The following is an 18,582-nucleotide window of genomic DNA, read 5'->3' as shown; positions in this document are numbered from 1 at the left end:
CCTCTCTTCTCTCTTCAAGCCACTGCACACTGGCTCCCACCTGCCCTCCAGGCCCAGAGGCCAAGAAAATGCTCTACGTCCAGACGTTTCTCTATCCCTTCCGCCTTCAGCCCGTGGGAGCGTTCGACACTCCGCCGCTGCCTCTCCGCTGCTCCCTCCCAGCCTCTTCTGTGGGACCCGCTCTCGCTTCCCCTGGGTGCGGGCGGCCCGCCGGGCCCCAGCCCCTGCCCGCGAGGGGTGCGCCCTGCTCCTCCTTCCCTGCAGCACGCTGTCCCTCCGGCGCTCCCGTTCGAGGGGGACCCCCACCCGCACCGAGGATGGGGCACCGTCCTCTCCCACGCAGCCACTGCTCAGTGTCCCACCGTCCTTCTCCACCCCCGGTGACAGCTCCCTGCCTGATCGCCTCTCGGCTCTGTCACTGCTCCACCGACGCCACAGGAACCCCAGTTTTCCTAACGGCACGTCCCATTCACGTCACCCCCTGAACCCAGACACGGGCCCCGGCTCCTTGCCATCGTCCAGGCTCACCTATTCGTTGTCCCGTGGCCACCCCCCCCCCCCCACACACACCTCGCCCTTCCTGCCCCCGCTAGCCTGGCTCTGTTTTAGGCCTCAAGGTCCCTCCCTCCGGGAAACCTTCCTCGGTGTCCCTCCCGCGTGCGTCAGCCGGTGTCACCGAAGAGAGCTCGCGGTGGGATCACACACTGCCCGCTACCTTCTGTCTCTCCGCCCAGCGGAGAGCGGTGCGTGCAGCTCACTCCCGCTGAAGCCCTGAAGGTTCGAGAAGTGGACCAGACCTCTTAACCTGAGTGCCAGCACGGACCCTCCCGAACCTCAGCCCTGTCCCTGCAAAGACACTGGCACGCAGTGGTTTCTGCCCCCGTCCCCAGGGCCCTGAGCAGGAAGGGCGTGCGTCTCTGGCCCCACACAAGGTCCATTGACAGGGCTGCTGACTGCACTCTCTCCACCGTCTCCCCCAGTCTCCCCCAGACAACAGCGCCTTTCTCCGTGGGTCTGCTCTGGGAACTGAATGGGGCCGGCCTGGGGCCTGGGGCGGGCAGGACAATAGCAGGGTGGGCCCGGTGCCGTCAGACCCCCTCGGGGAGAGGCAGCCCGGAAGCCAGGCCGCCAGTGGGGAAATCCCCCGGCCTCTGAGAAGCAGCCCCAACAAGGCTGCTCTGTCCCTAGAAGAAACGCCAAGTGCCCAAGACCGAGCACTGAATTCTTGGTCTCCGTTCCCGGCAGCACCGTGTAGAGAGCTGCTTCCTCGCAAACTCCGTGGCCACGCCCGGTGGGGATGGGAAATGTCCAGGAGGAGTTGCAGGTGAAGTCAGTTAACAGCAGGCAGGTGTGCATGCCGTATGGAGAGAGCCAGCTGGGCACGAGACATCAACCCACAGGAACGAAGAGACAGGAAGACACTGTCACCGACACAGCATGGGAAGGACAGAAGCACACCGGCACCTGCTGACCACAGGGCGCCAGGGGTGCGGCGTTCTGCTAGGACCCCTACGTGAATGATTTTACACAAAGGGTGAGAGTCCAACTGCTGTACGTGTGTACAGAAGGGACACTGAATGACAGAGACGTACAAGCGCGGTGGCATTCACCAGAAACGGCCTCCCTGAAGTCGTGGGGGGAAGAGCAGGCCCGAGTACAGGTGCGGAGGGGCGTGTGGGCCCAGGAAGCGGGTGGGGGGCACAGTAAGAAGAGGTGGGCCGAGCTGAAGGAAGGAGCCACGGAGCCCCAGCTGGGGGGTCTGGGCAGGGAAGGAAAGGCACTGTGGGTGTCTGGCAAAGGATGCCTTTAGGACGAGATCCTGCGCACTGGGTTCTTAAGTACCGTCCCGTGTTTGTTCGGTGTCCCCGGAGCAATGTCTGCCAGTCCCTAGTTTAGGGCGAGCACAGGCCGGAGCCCCCAGACCCGGGTGTTCCGTGACAGCTGAGTAGAGCCCAGGCCGGTCTGGTCCTGGTCCCACCAGCCACCTTGACGACACAGAATTCGCACGGCCGGGTGGTGGTTGAGTGGGGGCTCCCACAAAGACCTTCTCGCCCCAAATCCTGGACTCTGTAACTCTGGTCCCAGCACCTCTCTCGCAGAGATGCCACCCCCCTCCCCCCCCGGCCCTGGGGCCCGGTCTGCCGCGTGGGGGCGCAGTGTGAGTTCATCCCCGTCACACACGTGCCCGCCTCCTCAGACCAGGACCAGTTTCCCGAGGGATCTCCCAGACCCGACTCCCTTCCCGCTCCCTTCAAGAGGCTGCCACGAAGAACTACAACTATGTGGTCAGGAGGCCCAACCCAAGGGCCGTGTCGGCAAGGGAAGTGATCGCTGGCTGCGGCCACAGTCAGCGAACTACTGGGAGCCGATAGGGGACAGACTTACGGACGGTCCCATTCTCTCCAGCGACAGCCTGACCCTCCTCGCAGCCAACCTGTCTCGACACCTTGGAAATCAAATGGGATTCAGCCGTAACAGACCCTGCAGATTTCCCCTCCACGGTGTCATTCGGGTCCTGCCTCTCTTCTCTGTTCCACGTTATCTTTTGCCAAGACGGCCGCACAACCTCCCTGCCAGCCTGCGGGCCCCAGGCTCTCTTCCGATCTGCCTGTCGACGTCCGCAGTCCGCAGTCTCTCTGCCACGTAACACACAAACCTCACTGGCTCCCTTCTCCCTCCCGCATCGAGTCCGAACGCCTTTATCCCCTCATCCTGCCCACCTCGACAACCTACTTTCTCCCTGCTCTGCAAACACACACCATCTTACCACCCCGACGCGCCCCATGCTGGTCCCACCTAGAACCTCTGGCGGTGCTGTTTGCGTGTCTTGCCGTGGCCCCTCCCCTCTCCCTAATTTCCCCCTGCCCTCTCCCGGCTGCCTTTCTCAGCACCCGCTCTCTCCTCTCCTCCGAACGCACCTCTCGACACACACGGACTTGAGCAATCACTACTATCCTTTCGTGGTTACGTGTTGTTTCGCTAACGTTCCCTCCCGACGTTACCTGCCAGGACACCAAGGACTGAGCTAGGTGTGCGGCTGTCTGATAGATATTTGCCGTCCAGCAAGCGGACTACAGATCACAAGGCATCACCTGGGAGGCTGCTGGAGTCACCCGGTCCCCCCTAGCACCTGAGGCCAGGCCACGACCGGTGACGACAGACCCCGACAGACCACCTTATGGTGGCTTCAAATACTGGCGGAGAAAGTGCTGGAAATCAAGACTCTGAAATCACTTCCCCTGACTTTTCAAAGCTCCTTCCTTGTGCGTTCATATCTTAGTTTGCTGTTCTTTAGAATGAGGACGAAAACCCTGGAGTCAAACAAAGAGATAAAAGAATACTCGTGATTTTAGGGCCTACGCTGAAGTCAGGATGAAAAGACAATGAAATGGGCTTAAACTGGAGCAGAGGCAAGTCTGAGACCCTAAGTGTGCTAGCCACGTGGAGCCACCTTCCTCGAGGGACCAGCCGGTATGGAAGAGACACTCCACCTGCTGCAAACTAGCCCCAGAGGCGTCCATTCTGGAGCCAACAGGAAAGGGCAAGGTGACCCCTTAAGCCTTAGGACGCGTGTGACGTTCCTGCCACCGCTCTGGGTGTCCTTCCAGGAGTGAGAGCACCTTGCAGCCCCTGCTCCGGGCCCCTCAGCGCACTTCCACTCTCCTCCATCCCTGCAGCACCAGCTCTGCTCCCGGGTCTTTGCAAACTTTCACTTTCACCGTTTCCCGGAAGGCCAGACCAAGATCCCCGGGGGAAAAGTCCTGGTTCTGGAAAGGACACACGCATGATGTTCTCAGAGGGACCGAGCCCAAGAGGCTGCGGGCTGATGTGCTCCCCTGTCACTCAGAGCCCTAAAGATCCATTCGGGAGGGACCCAGCGTGACTGAGTGAAGGAACGATTCCTTTTTTCTTCTGAGACAGGACCTGTAGCTTCGTGAGCGCTGCTGACCCCCACGGGGCGCAGGAGTGACCCTGGAGGCCAGAGCCGGGCTGTGTGCGGGTCCTGCCATGGGCCACTCAGGGGCTGAGAAGGGAAAGCATGCACGGACCCCGGGGGGGTCCCCGAAGAGGCTCTTCAGGCCACGCGATAAACCGCTTTAAAATAACATGCCAATGGGCCGCCTGGGTGGCTCAGTCAGTTGAGTGCCCGACTTCGGCTCAGGTCATGATCTCGCGGTTCATGATTTCGAGCCCTGAATCGGGCTCTGTGCTGACAGCGCGGAGTCTGGAGCCTGCTTCGGATTCTGTCTCCATCTCTCTGCCCCTCCCCTGCTCGCTCTGTCTCTCCCAAATGTAAAATAAAACAAAAACAGTTTTTTTAAATAAATAAAATAAAATAAAATAAAATAACAAACCAAGATTAACACGCCACTAAAGTGGAGACCAGGGGCACCTGGGTGGCTCAGTCGGTTAAGCGTCTGACTTCAGCTCAGGTCACCATCTCGCGGTCCGTGAGTTCGAGCCCCGCGTCGGGCTCTGGGCTGATGGCTCAGAGCCTGGAGCCTGCTTCCGATTCTGTGTCTCCCTCTCTCTCTGCCCCTCCCCCGTTCATGCTTTGTCTCTCTCTGTCTCAAAACTAAATAAACGTTAAAAAAAAAAAAAAAAAAAAAATAAAGTGGAGACCGAAAGGCGGTAAGTGCCACTATGAAGACACGAAGCGGACTCCGTCAACATAGATTAAAACAACTCCTGTGGCGTTTCCCGGGACGACACACACACGGAAGCCCTTCCCTCCCATGGGATCCCACCCAGACCTTCAGAGCGGCGGTGCGGGGTGCTGGCCTGGGCTCCCAAACTCCACTCCGTGAGGGTTATGAGTTTCCAGGACTCTGTCTCTATACTAATTCGGGAATGAGCCATTACCCTTCATAAGATCTTTTTATTTTTGATGAAATCATACTGTCACTTAACTTTTCATATTTTTTATTTATTCTCTTAAATGGGTGGCAAGGACTCTGACAGTAGCCCGACCAAAAACAACAACAAACAAAACAAAACAAAACAAAGCCCTAAATAAATTTGTTAATCAAAAGGCGCTCTTTCGGGGCACCTGGGTGGCTCAGTCGGTTAAGCGGCCGACTTCGGCTCGGGTCATGATCTCACGGTCCGTGAGTTCGAGCCCCACATCGGGCTCTGTGCTGACAGCTCGGAGCCTGGAGCCTGTTTCAGATTCTGTGTCTTCCTCTCTGTGACCCTCCCCCATTCATGCTCTGTCTCTGTCTCAAAAATAAATAAAGATTAAAAAAATTAAAAAAAAAAAAAAGGCGCTCTTTCAAAAATGCTTTTGAAGTGAATGAATCTGGAGTTGAGCTCAGCGTGCTCCGGCCATAGTGGTGATTAACCACCAAACGTTTCATCTCCAAATCCGCTGCTACCTCTCATCTCACCCCAGACGGGGCAAGGGTATGTCCTGGAGGAGACTCAGCATTTCAGGGGGCTTATTACTTGTAGCTCTGAATGGGAGGGAGGCCAACCATCTAAACTCAGCTGAATGGGGATTTCTAGGACCTGGGGCTCGGTAAGAACCTGCAGCCAAGGTGGGAAGAGTTCCCAGAACCACCCCCTTCCTTTCCACATAAGCCCTGTCTGGGCACCCAGCGTCTCTTCTCTGCAGACCTTCCCCAAAGCGCAAGGCTCTCTACCGTCCTTCCTTCCTGTGCACCCCCCCCACCCCCAAGATTGAGTCTCTTCTAGAAAAAAGGCTACCGACAGGGAAAGGTTACATTCAGCCTCAGATCTCTGATAAGGGCGGTTGCTGGGTCTGGATTTACTCTGAATTGGGAATGGCCGGAGATCGCGAAACAAATTCTTTCCACCCCAAATCTAAGGGAGCCAAGGTAGCTACGGTCCCTCCCACTCATCAAAACTCCTGAGAAGCTTCCTCTTCTCATATTCTTCAGGTCTATCACCCAGCACAGACCACAGGAGAAGTACTTCTCCCTCCCGACCACGTACTTCTGCACAAAAAGCCTGTTCACTTTGGTCAAATGCTTCGAAACGACGCAAGGATCCTTCAGTCACTCAAAATCTGTTTTGGGCTAGTTCAGAAAGCACCGCGTGACGCTAAATCAAACTCAGGAGTTCACCGCCTAGAATTTACAGTTTTACAGCTTAGAAAGCAATCTGAAATATATTATCTTATTTGCTCCTCTCAACAGCCCCACGAGACAGACGCAATAAATGTTATAATCCTCAAATGACACACAGCATGAAAATGTTTGTGAACCAGAAGGCCTTGCACATAAGCGAACGCTCGTTTCGCCTACGAGGAAATCAGAGAAGGTCTGTGACCTGCCCAAGGTCACGGAGTTAAGGGGCATGCCAGGGCTCAAACCAGGGCCTCTTGGCTTAACTCTCCTACTTCGCCGTCTGTCCTGGCCTCACAGGGGCTATCTTCCTCTGCACGGAGGAAAGCTGCCGTGCGGACGCAGCCGCCTAACCCACCCGGCCGGCGTGGAAACGTGTGTCACTGGAGACGAGGCAGAAGGATCTAGATCATTCAGCAGAACTCATTACCGTTCCCATAAGACGAATTCAGCGTCCTCACCTCGGCCTGCAGCACCAAACACACCTTCAGGATCTCTGGAGAAGACGAGGGGTCGACGGGCAAAACCGACAGGGGCTCAAGCAGCCGCTGGGGCCCATGTCAGTCACAACCGATTAATACGGAGAGACAAAGATCAGTCACAAATACCCCTCGTTCCAGCGGACGCGGGTGTCAGTCCCCTAGAGGGGGTTCTTTTCCACAAACGTGGTCCTGTGTCACGTGGTTTATCCCCTGGGAAATACACGCCACCTAGGAGGCCTTCTCTGACCCCGCTTTGACTACCTGGGAAACCAACACCGGAGCGCTGAGACAATCTGAAATGGAAGACTTTCTGCTTGCTGCCACGCTCACTCCTTCCCACAGTCACCTGTCACACAGTTATCGAAGGCTCAGTGCGCACAGCTTACCGCTGAGCAAAGCAGACACAGTCCTTGCCTGTGCGCGGCTTACAGCCTAGTGTTGCCGTTCCCATTCCCTGGTCTTCGGGACCCTTCCCTCGCTCCCCAAATAGACTGCACACTCTTTGTGGGCAGGAGCCGCGTCCTTCAATTTTCTGAAACACTCGTCTGGCGTCTCATGCTAGACCCTACACGGCACGTGGACAAACTATAAGAGAAACCCTGACGCCACAATCTGGAGCATTCCTTCTGCTCAATCTCTCCAGTGCGGAGTAAAATCATGAATTATTTAAAATCCAGAGTCTTGAACCTGAGATGTCAAAGGCCCAGCAGAATGAGCCCGCAGCCTCGGGGGTGAGATCGGATACGACGGGAGATACCTAATGGGGAAGAGAGCTGAGGTGGGGGCAGAGGCGAGGAATGCTCTCAGCCTGCAAAGGTACATTATCCCCCAGGAGAAAACGGTGCTTTACTACAGAAGCTAGTGTTGGCCCCAAGACTGTTAAAAAGTGCAAAGGGAGGGGCGCCTGGGTGGCTCAGTCGGTTAAGCATCCGACTCTTAATTTCGGCTCAGGTCCTGATCTCACAGTTCGTGGGATCGAGCCCCGTGTTGGGCTCTGCTTGGGATTCTTTCTCTCTCTCTCGCTCTCGACTGTCTGCCCGTCCCCCACTCTCAAAAATAAATTAAAAACAAATAAATGACCCTTAAAAAAAAGTGCAAAGGGAACACTGAAAGGCATCTTCACCTACTGTCAAAAGGAGAGACTAACCCCACATTCCACAGGACCAAGTCATAAACCCTGTTAGCGTGTGGCAAGCAGAAGAGCCTGGGCCTGACAACCTGCATCGGAGCTCAGACTCTGCCACTGGTCCAGCAAGATGGCACTGGGCAAGCCACGTATCCTTCCCGAGCCTCAGTGACCCCCTCTGTAAAACGGAATCACATCCAACTTGTCTGCCCCTCAGAAACGCTGTGGGCCCAGATGAGATATGTCCTACGAAAGCTCTTAGGAAGATGTCCTGCGCTGTATGAATCCCGACAAGACTACGAGGATACACAGGCTCCCAGAGGGGCATCTCGCGTTAGCCTGGGAACCGTCATGGCCTCCTTCTTTGCCCCCCTAAGCCTGGGTTGCCACCTGCTCACATCCCCGACTTCTAAGAAATCACTCACCATTCAAATCTCACAAAAGGCAGGTGCACGAATTTCCAAACTCCAGCAGGAGGAACAGAGAAGGCGGCAACCATGTCACCTCCCTGCCCCGACGCACCTTGGGCCTCCCTTTACAAGAGGCCAACAACAAGGGGAAGGGGCACACGCCTTATGTCCTTTGCGGCTGGCCGCCTTCTCCCCCCACCGCTGCCAAGTCAGGTCCCGGGCTGGGGGACTGTTGAGCTGATCTGATGCTGAACTGATCTAAACAGGACTCGGGGACGACACACAGAGGAGTGTCTGGGAGGAACAGATTATACTCAGGCCGCGTTCCACAGCCAAAAAGAAATTATTATTAGCATGGATAATCAAAGGTTAACTGGCCCGAAAACACCACCACTCCCTGCCCTTCCCTGCCGCTCCGCTCACACGGCCTCCAGGCCAGTGCTCAGTCCTGCAACCACCCATCTCCATCCAGTTAGGATGTGTGCAGCACCCACAATGCAGCCCTCTGTCAAGATTCTTAAGGAGAAAGCGTTGGGGGGGGGGCGCGGCGGGCAAACGCCTCACAAAGTTGTAAACTGCGGTGGTAACCAGTGAAGCAGAGGCTGGTGGGGGGTGGGTCCCGGGCTCAGACTCCAAGGCCCAGCGCCTCTGCAGGTTAGGCCTGAGAGCCCACAACTCCTAGGCAGAGGAAAGGCCCATCCTGCAGAACCAGGCTTTTTAAAAACGGCTTAGAAGATCAAGCCTAGAACGTGCGCCCGTAAGCAGGACTCCAATTAAACCCTAAGCCTGCAGAGCAAGAGATTCTAATGTGCCCTGTGCGTTTGCCGGGCCATTATCAGCCACTGGCAAAAATCCAGACCTGTATGGGTGCAAAGGGTGTTTCTGTCCCATCAGTCGGGCCTGCAACATCCTCCTCGTTCTAGAAATGGAATCCACCCCATCACCAAGCCCCACCATTCCGTAGCAACCAGCAGGCGGAGGCCCACGCCCCTGCAGGGCCCTTCCCCCAGCAGCTCAACACCTAAAGCCAGTCCCAATCCACCCTGGGGACTCACGTGACCGGGCTCGTGTCGCCTCCCGCCCCCTAAACTGGCGTGTTAGGGGCTCAAAATCAGCCTGTAGCAAGGCAAAAGTCAAAGGCTGATGGGAGCACGGCCCCTCTTTCTGCTCTCCCAGCTCTGCTGTCTATTGCTGGTAGATTAAAAAAACACGGAATCAGGACGCGGACACACACACACACACACACAGAACATAAACACACAGACAGGTCCGGAAGGTCCCCAGAGACGGTCGCTCCCACCCCGACCCGGGCTTTGCAACCTTTTATCCAAATGCAACACCCACCCTCCCAGCCTTTCCTTAAGAAAGTGTTGAAAAGCACATCATCCGTAAACCTACCTGTCTATGCTCTGGGGCAACCTTACACTCATGGTTCCTCAGCGCGTCCGCGCCGCCAGGGTCCTGCAGTGTGGACGTCGGGATCGGGGCCGAATCGGCTGCGATGGTTAAGAGAGGCGGGAGGAGGGCCTCCCCGCTCGCGGCCGGACGGTCGGGTGCCGTGCGCTGGGCTCTCAGGACCCCGGGAACTGAGGCTCCACTCTACTCGCACCGGCCAGCATGCTGTCCTTTCTTGGCCCCCGGTCCCCTCCCCCGCCGCAGGGAAAAGAAAAAGAAGAAGGAAAAAACCGAAAGAAAAAGAGCAAAAACTGTGACCTTCTCAGAAAACAAACACCCGACCGCAAATCTCTTCACGGCTGGCGCTGCGGGCTCCGGCGCGGACCGCAGGAAGAACGCGCCCCCGGCATGTCGGCGCTCACCGCGGAGAGCGGGCGCGGGCCCCCCGGGCCCCCCGCCGGCCAGCGCCGCGGGCCGCGGCCACAGGGACCCCAGCCGGGCCGGGCCCCGCCGCCGCCGCCGCCGCCGCCACCGTGCAGCGGCGTGCGCGCCGCGGCGGCCGCTCAGGTCCGGCCCGCCGCCGGGACCGCGCTTACCAACGTCCTTGGAAAAAGGGGAAAAAAGCAGCCTTTCCGTGAAAGGTCTGGAAATTCCTCAATGGGCCGCTGGCGCACGGCGAGCGCCTCCCCGGCAGCGCGGCGCCCCCGCCTCACGCCCGCCGGACCCCCGGCCTCTCCGCGCCGCCGGCCCGCGCCCGCCGCCAGCCGCCGGCCGCCATCAACCGCGGCCGCCCGCCTGCGGCCTCCTCCGCGCCGGCCCGCGGCCGCCCGGCCCCGGCTCGTCTCGGCCCCTGCGCCGCCCGCCCGCTCGCCCGCTCGCCCGCCGCGGCCTCGCCTCCCGGCCCGGCGCGCGCGGAAGGCGGCTCGGCGGCTCCTTCCGGGCCCTTCCCCCTCGGCGCGCCGCTCCTCGGGCGCAGGCCCGGCCGGCCGCCCGTCCGTGCCCGCGCCGCCCCCTTCGGCCCCGCTCCGGCGGCGCGGCCCGCAGGCCCCTCCCCCGGCCCCTCCCCGCTCCGGGTTCTCCTCCCCGCTCCCCTCCCCCCTCTGGGCCTTCCCCGCCCCCCGCCCCCCCCCCACGCCCGTCCTCCCTCCCCTCCTCCGGGCCCTCCCCCAGCCCCTCCCCCTCCCTCCTCCGGGTCCGCCTCTCCGCTCCCCTCCCCCGCTCTCCGCTCTCCCCTCCTCCGGGCCCTCCCCCACCCTGGCGCGTCCACCCCCCACTCCGGGCCGTCCTCCCTGCTCCCCTCCTCCCGGCCCTCCCCGCGCTCCACCCCCTCTCCGGCCCCTCCCCCTCCCCCCCGCCCCGCCGCCCCTCGCGCGCCGCCCTCTCTCCTCGCGGCCTAGCCGGCCTCGGGCGCGTCGGGATCCCCGGCTTTTCCCGGCCCGGCCCGCCGGCCGCCCGGCCCCGGCCCTGGCTCGCCGAGTCGGGGCGCGCGCCGCCCCCTCCCCCTTCTCCCGCCCGGGGCGCTCCCACCGCCGCTGCTCACCCTCTCTCCACCTCTGACCTCATCTTATTTTCCAAAAATCTGTGCGGCCCTTCTTCCTGGGTGCCGGGAGCTCTTTAGCCTGTTCCCGGTGTCCGTGACCTCCCTACCTCCGACGCCCCCCCCCCCCCCAACCTGGGAGGCAGAGACCTTTCGCTCTTCCCGCTCCCCTGCGTTTGGGCACCTTGGTGCCAGCCCTGGAGCGTTTTTGAACTCCGTGGAAGAGCCTTTCGAGGACAATTCTATCTTTACAACCCCTGTCGCAGAATCACGGTTCCTCAATCTTTCCAAGTAACATGACATTGGTCAGAGGGTCCCCGGCATTACAGTTAAAAATAAGATAAAAAGGAAACTTTTCCATCGGGACTGGGGAATGCTCTCTGTCTTCCGGCCTAGGTAAGTGCTACTGTAGAACACCCCGCGGGCAGTGTGTTCCCTCCCTCCCACACCACCTTGATCGTTGGGGGGCGGGGGGGGGCGGGGAATACATGCACGGTGCACGTGTGCTTACCCACACATCCATGAGCAGTGTGGACGGAGCCGTGTGGACTGACCCCAGCAGCGTTACCAGTTAGCACGAGGAAAGACGAGTAAGCATTGGCCGACGATTAGAATAACCCAGGAGCTTCCCCTAGATGATACCAAGTGCAGGTTGACAATTAAAAGAAAGACCTGCTGCCTTCACCGTCTTCACCGCCTCCCAGGTCAGAACTCCCCAAGACGGGTGGTCTGCCGGCATCTGAAGCGCCACGGTCCAAATTGCTGCCGTCCTGTTGTTTATTCCTTTCCCGTTCTACCTGCGAGGATGATGCTCCCGAATGTGGACACTTCCTCTGTGCTGATAGACCAACCAGTGGTCGCCAGACACGTCCCATCGTGCTTTCTGAATACATGCAATGTTTTAAAAACAATTGTGTACATGCAGTTTTATTACATACCCTATAAAACATGCCCTAGCGTAGGAATACGCGAAGATCGAAATAAAGATCAAGTACATTTTTAAAATCATACTTTTTTAGTGAAAGGTATTGGCTGTCATAACTGGAAGAGATACTTGTCAAAGAGGTAGATTAAAATGGGGGAAGAGCATCCTTGGTTGCATTTATTAAATTATGACTCATTTTCCAGTCCGTTCGCCACGATACAAAGGTTTCCATTGAAATCCAGTCAGCAAATTTACATTTTAAGTCAATTAGTTGTTTGGTATTTGATTGAAAGGTACTGCGTTTTGTATTTTTAACAAACGGGTCCAAACCTACTAAGAAAGTTCAGTTAGGTTTTTAAAACGGATTTTAAAATTCTGTTTCTTAGTTTTTCAAGCGTGCAGACAAAAGTTTTACAGGTGACGGGGTGCCTGGCTGGCTCACTAGGTAGACCATGCAGCTCTTGACATCGGGGTCATGAGTTTGAGCCCCACATTGGGCATGGGGTTTACTTGATTAAAAAAAAAAAAATATATATATATATATGTATGCATATATATATGTATATATATATATATATGTTTTACAGGTAACACATTGTTTTTGATAAATAAATTTTATTGTTTTATGTTTACTTATTTTGAGAGACAGAGAGAGAGAGAGAATGTGAGTGCATGTTCGTGGGGGAGGGGCAGAGAGAGGGAGAGAGAGAATCCCAAGCAGGTTCTGCGCTCAGCATAGAGCCTGACGCGGCCTCTTTCGCAGGACTCTGAGATCATGACCTGAGCCCAAATAAAGAGTCAGACACTTGACTGACTGTGCCACTCAAGCTCCCCGATAAGTAAATTTTAAAAATCACAATATTGGACCCATATGTAGTCGTGCATTTTCAAAATGCTTTCCCCATATGCATGACTTTCTTTAGAAAAGCAATGCCTTTCTCACTCATTAATAGACTGCCCTGTTCACTTTGAAGGAACAGATTAAGTGGATTTTTTGTTGTCGTTGTTTGGTTTGGAACATAAGTGTTAGTACACTCTTGCCGGCCAGTCCTCAGCATAGGACGCTGTCACATAAAAACGGGTATCTCTTCTGTGTTCAGTATCTCTTGTGGGGCCTTTCTCTGGAGATAACCAGTGAATCTCTGCAGAACAAGGATTTTCATGGTCATTCTCCGTGTCTTTCCTAAGAATTGTCAAGTTTGTAGCAATTAACAGGCCTGTTTTTGGCGGATGGCGTTACACGATGGAGAAAACGGAGGTCTCAGCTGTGGGTGGCATTACTGTCCGTTCCTGGAAACATCTGACACGCTGCCCAGAGAGAGCTCTAGGTCGATCCCTGTGTTAAAGACAGGTTTTAGTAAAGCGTAGACAATTGTGTTTGCTACAGTTAAATACTACTGTGCACGCACTCTTAGACGTTTTCCTCTTGCACACCTGAGCATCTCTTGGTACACTCCATTTTGAAGTCTATGGGGAAGAGGGTTGCGGCGGGGGCGGGGGGTGCTTCAGCAGAAGAGAGTTCCTTCAAGTTAGCTGGCCACTCAAGTGAATTGCAACTCTTGGTTTAGAAACAAGACCTGGATTAGACCCAAGACAGACTGCGTTGTAGGGGATCTGGAAGCAGCGGCTGGTTAATGGAAAGAGCACTAGACTAGGAGTCCAAAGAACTGAGTTTTTGGGGGGACTGTGTCCCTTTTCAGCTCTGGGACCGCTGTTTGCAGGTCGTAAGGATAGAATAAGTTCAAGCATGGGCTCTGTAAACTGTAGCGTGCTGGACAGAAAAATCAAAATAGACATTAAGAAGTGATGTCTTGAGTTGACGTGGTCCTTTTAACTCCCCCCCCCCCAGAACTCTATTAATAAATGAATCCTTTCCTCTGTCCAACATCCTGTGGGGTGGGGAGGGCATTCGTTCTTATGCTGCTTTCGTTCATTTATACTTAAGGAAACTAGGAAGGGCACAGACAGGTTGTAGGTGGTTAGGAAGAAGTTTCATTAATTTGATAAATTGAAGCTTGAATTCATACTTCCTCATCTTTAGGCGTGAGAAGCAGAGGAAAACACAGGTATGGGCGGCTCCTATTTGCGGGGAGGGATTCTAGAAACTTAACGCTTGACTGAGTGGCGGAGGGAGAGTAGTGATAACAGAGCCTCGAATGGTTCGGAGTGAGTTCTAGAGAAACAGCTTCTCATTCACAGGCAGACATCCCCAGACCAAAGCAGGTGTGTCCTAGAGAGTGATGGCTCCAGGTTGCAGCCATTCTCCTTCTGAAGATAACGTCACCACTGAAGGCCCCAGTGCCACCGTTTATTGGAGATCTTTTGTCCTTCTTGTAGCCCTTCTCCACTGGAAAGGGGAAGTGGAAAGGCTGGCTTAGTTAAGGTATTGTTTAGCCCTAAGGCGGAGACTTATTTTCTGGCTGATTTAGATTCCTCTAGAATGCTTTTGGGTAGACAGGATAACCAGCAGTCAACCTGTGTTATGCACCCCCTTTGAATGCCACTCAGTATTCTGTTCGTTGAACCTGTTGAGTTCCCGATCACATTTTAATATGAAGTGATAACCATACGCCAAACATATACAGTGCTTACTGTGTGAATACCATTCTAAACAGACTGTCAGTATTAACCATTAGATCCTCTCAAGCAACCTTTTGAGGTGCTTACCGTTACCCCTTCTTTTCAGATGGGAATCTGAGGCCCAGAGAGGTTGAATGACTTGCTTAGGGTCACAGAGCTGGGAACCCAGGCTGTCTGTCTCCCGAGTCTGTGCTTAACTGTCAACCACACCCCCTCAATGTTGTAGGCACGGTGCCAGCACTGGAGGAAAAGATGAAACCAAAGAACGGTGCAGAGGCAGGAGGTTCTCAGAAGATTAGAAGGGTGCAGGCTTACTGCGGGGACACTGGCGAGGGTGTTGCTGGAAGTCCGGGTCCGTCTGCACGGTCCTCTTTCCCACGGGGCGGTGACCAGCAGATCTCACCTTCCTGCTCTCCGTTCTGTGTCTCCCTTTCTACTGTCCCTTGATGCCTTGAGACGCCACCCCCAGAAGTTCGGCCCTTCATGGTTTCTGAAGATCTCAAGGCATTTAGTGGAGAAGGAGCTTCTCACCTTAACTCCCACTGAGGGGAGGTCTGTGCTGCCTGGGGGGGGTCACCTCTGGGTGTGCACTCCAGCCTCCCAAGCTTGGTACCTTAACTGTCTGTGGTTACCTTAGAAACCAGCTCTCTCCCACCAACACCTCTGGTAGCTGAGACGAACTGAATAGCAGGGAAGGTGCCAAGATACATTGTAAAGGAAAATGTGTGAAAGAAAACCGGTTTTAGATTGAAGGCTAATATTTCGGGAAGCTGGCTGTGTACGTGTGTTATTTTTTCCCTCTGAATAAGGAAAAGTTCCCAGGATCAGAAGTGAGCTACAAAAAAAGGTGAGAGGCCAAGGGGAAGATACTTTTTTAAAAACCGCCCGAAGCTTGCTTTAAAAACTGAAAATGTTCTTAAATTTAAAAAAGAAAGTGTTGACATATAATCAATTTTTCATATTTAAAATGTGCAACTTGAGGGGTTTTGACACACACCCATGAAACAATCACCACGATCAGGGTAATGGGTATGTTGATTACCTCTAAGCTCTACTTTTTGTTCATTTCTGATTCTTGCCTTCCGCTCCTTCCCCCTGGACCCCCACCCCCCACCCCTCCTAGTTCCTGGGCAATCTGGGATCTGCTTTTTGCCCCAGTAGATTAGTTTGCATCTTTTAGAATTTATATAAATGAAATCATACAGTATGTATTCTTGTCTGCATGACTTCTTTTACTCAGCATATTTTCAGGCTCGTCTATATTGTTGAGTACATCAGTTTATTGCTGAATGGGACTTTTCTTTTCTCTTAGGTTTCTCTCTTTTCTTTTAAGTTTTATTTTTTTATTTTATTTTATTTTTAAAAAAAATTTTTTTTTCAACATTTTTTATTTATTTTTGGGACAGAGAGAGAGACAGAGCATGAACGGGGGAGGGGCAGAGAGAGAGGGAGACACAGAATCGGAAACAGGCTCCAGGCTCCGAGCCATCAGCCCAGAGCCTGACGCGGGGCTCGAACTCACAGACCGCGAGATCGTGACCTGGCTGAAGTCGGACGCTTAACCGACTGCGCCACCCAGGCGCCCCAAGTTTTATTTATTTAAGTAATCTCTGCACTCAGCGTAGGGCTTGAACTCATGACCCCAAGATCAAGAGTCACATGCTTCTCCGACTGAGCCAGCCAGGTGCCCCTAAAATTTCAATTTCAAATTGCTTACTGCTAGTACATGGATCTATAGTAATTTTTGTATATATTGATCTTATATCTTACAATCTTGCTAAAACCACTCATTCGTTCTAGTAGGTGTTTTGTAGATTCCATAAGATTTTCTGTATGGATGAGCATGTTGTCTGAGAATAAAGACAATTTTCCTCCTTCCTTTCCAGTATGCGTTCCTTTCATTTCCTTTTTCTTGTCTTACTGCACTAGCTAGAACCTCCAGAACAAAGTTGATAGAACTAGTGGGAGCATGCATTCCTGTCTTGTTTCTGATCTTTGGAGGAAAGCCATTGATTTTACACCATTAAATGTGATGTTATCTTGTAGGTTTTTCCTAGGTGCTCCTCTATCAGACTGTGGACGTCCCCGTTTATTCCTAGTGTGCTGAGAGTTGCTTTTGTTTGTTTTTTGTTTCTGTTTTGTTTTGTTTTAAAATCAAGAATAGATAGATGTTCGTATTTTATCAATTGTTTTTTTCTGGATTGACTGAGATGATCATATGGTTTTTCTTCTTTAGTTGTTTGATATTGTAGATTTTCAACGTTGAACCAGCCTGGAATTTCTGGGATACACCCCACCTGGTTGTGATGTTAACCTTTTCTTTATGATTTGATTTGATTTGCTAAAATTTTGTTAAGAATTGTTACATCTATGTTCATGAAAGATACTAGTCTGTTGCTTTCTTTTCTTGTGACGCCCCATCTGGTTTTGAGTCATGCTGGCTTTGTAGAATAAGTTGGAAAGAATTTCTTCCTCTTCAATTTTCTGAAAGGGTTTGTGTGGAATTGGCATTATTTCTTCTTTAAATGTTTTATAGAATACCCCAGTGAAGCCATTTGGACCTGGAATTTTCTTTGTGGGAAAGTTTTTAACTACAAACTCAATCTTTGTGTTAAAAAAAAAAGACAGGAAAAGGTATGCTACTCAAAAAAAAAGTAGAAGTGGCTACATTAATTTCAGACAAAGCAGATGTCAGATCAAGGAAAGTTATCAGAGATAAAGAGGGGAATTATGTAATGATAAAGGAGTCCATATTCCAAGAAGCCATGACAATCCTATGTGTATGCATCCAAAACAGATTATCAAAATGTGTAAGGCAAAAACTGATGCAACTGCGAAGAGAAATATATTAATTCAGTATTATAGTTGAAGACTTTAACATTCCTCTGTCACAAATGGACAGATCCAGCAGGCGTAAAATCAGTAGGGACAGAGTTGAACTCAGCAGCACCATCAATCAACTGGATATAATGGACATCTACAGACCCCTTCATCCAGCAACAGCAGGTACCACATTCTTCTCAAGCTCACCTGAGACATTCGCCAAGGGAGACCCCATTCTGGGCCATAAGACACCCTTTAACAAGTTTTTAAAGAGTAGAAATCATACAGTGTTTGCTCTTAGACCCCAATGAAATTAAATTAGAAATCAATAATGGGCAGATAGCTAGAAATCCCCAAATACTTGGAAATGTAATGGTATACTTCCAAACAACAGATCAAAGAAGAAATCTCAAGCTAAATTTTAAAATATTCTGATTAAATTAAAAAAACCCCCCAGTATATCAAAATTTGTGGAATCCAGTAAAAACAGTGCTTAAAGAGAAATTTATAGCATTGAATACATTTTTTGGAAAAGAAGAAAGATCTAAAATCAATTATCTAAGTTTCCTCCTTAGGAAACTAGAAAAAGCAGAGCAAATTAAACCAAAAGTGAGCGGAAGATAAAAAACAATAAAAACTAGAGCAGAAATCAATGAAATTGAAAATAGGAAATCAGTAGAGAAAACAAACAAACGCAAAATCTGGTTCTTTGAGATGCTCAATAGAATTGATGAGCCCTTAGCCAGGCTAACTAAGAAAATCACAAGTTACTAATATCGGAAGTAAAAAAGGGCATCACTACAGAACCCATGGACATTAAAAGGATAACGAAGGAATGTTATGAACAGCTATATGCCCACATACTTGATAACTTAGATAAAATGGACAAACTCCTTCAAAAGCACCGTCTGCCAAAACTCATACAAGAAGAAAGAAGCAATCTGAATAGGCCTGTATCTTAAAAAATGTTTTTGAACTAATAATTAATAACCCTTAAGAACAGGAAGCACCAGGCACAGATTTGCTGACTGGTATTTTTACCAAACATTTATGAAAAAAATTATTACCAATTCTCTTCAATCTTTTCCAGAAGACAGAAGGAGAGGAAATACTTTGTAACTCATTCTATGAGGCCAGTCTTATCCTAATAACAAAACCACACACATTGTTAGGAAACTACAGACCAATGTCTTTCATAAACATAAATACAAAAATCCT

The 18,582-nt window shown here is 52.6% G+C and overlaps 1 protein-coding gene across 10 annotated transcripts in view; it reads right to left on the bottom strand.

Moving 5' to 3' along the window:
* ARHGEF11 (Rho guanine nucleotide exchange factor 11) overlaps positions 1–9,954 on the bottom strand; it is an 87,139-nt gene extending 77,185 nt beyond the window's left edge. For all 10 annotated transcript variants that reach the window (XM_042977017.1, XM_042977024.1, XM_042977018.1 and 7 more), the window contains exon 1: positions 9,503–9,954. In XM_042977017.1, the coding sequence (XP_042832951.1) occupies positions 9,503–9,534 (32 nt within the window). In that variant the 5' untranslated portion in view covers positions 9,535–9,954. The remainder of the gene's footprint in view (positions 1–9,502) is intronic.
* Positions 9,955–18,582: the final 8,628 nt, after the last annotated feature.

Source organism: Panthera tigris, chromosome F3 (genome assembly GCF_018350195.1).
Source record: "Panthera tigris isolate Pti1 chromosome F3, P.tigris_Pti1_mat1.1, whole genome shotgun sequence".
Taxonomy (NCBI): domain Eukaryota; kingdom Metazoa; phylum Chordata; class Mammalia; order Carnivora; family Felidae; genus Panthera; species Panthera tigris.
The sequence above is the reverse complement of the archived record's forward strand: the minus strand, read 5'-3'. Positions and strand labels throughout refer to the sequence as shown.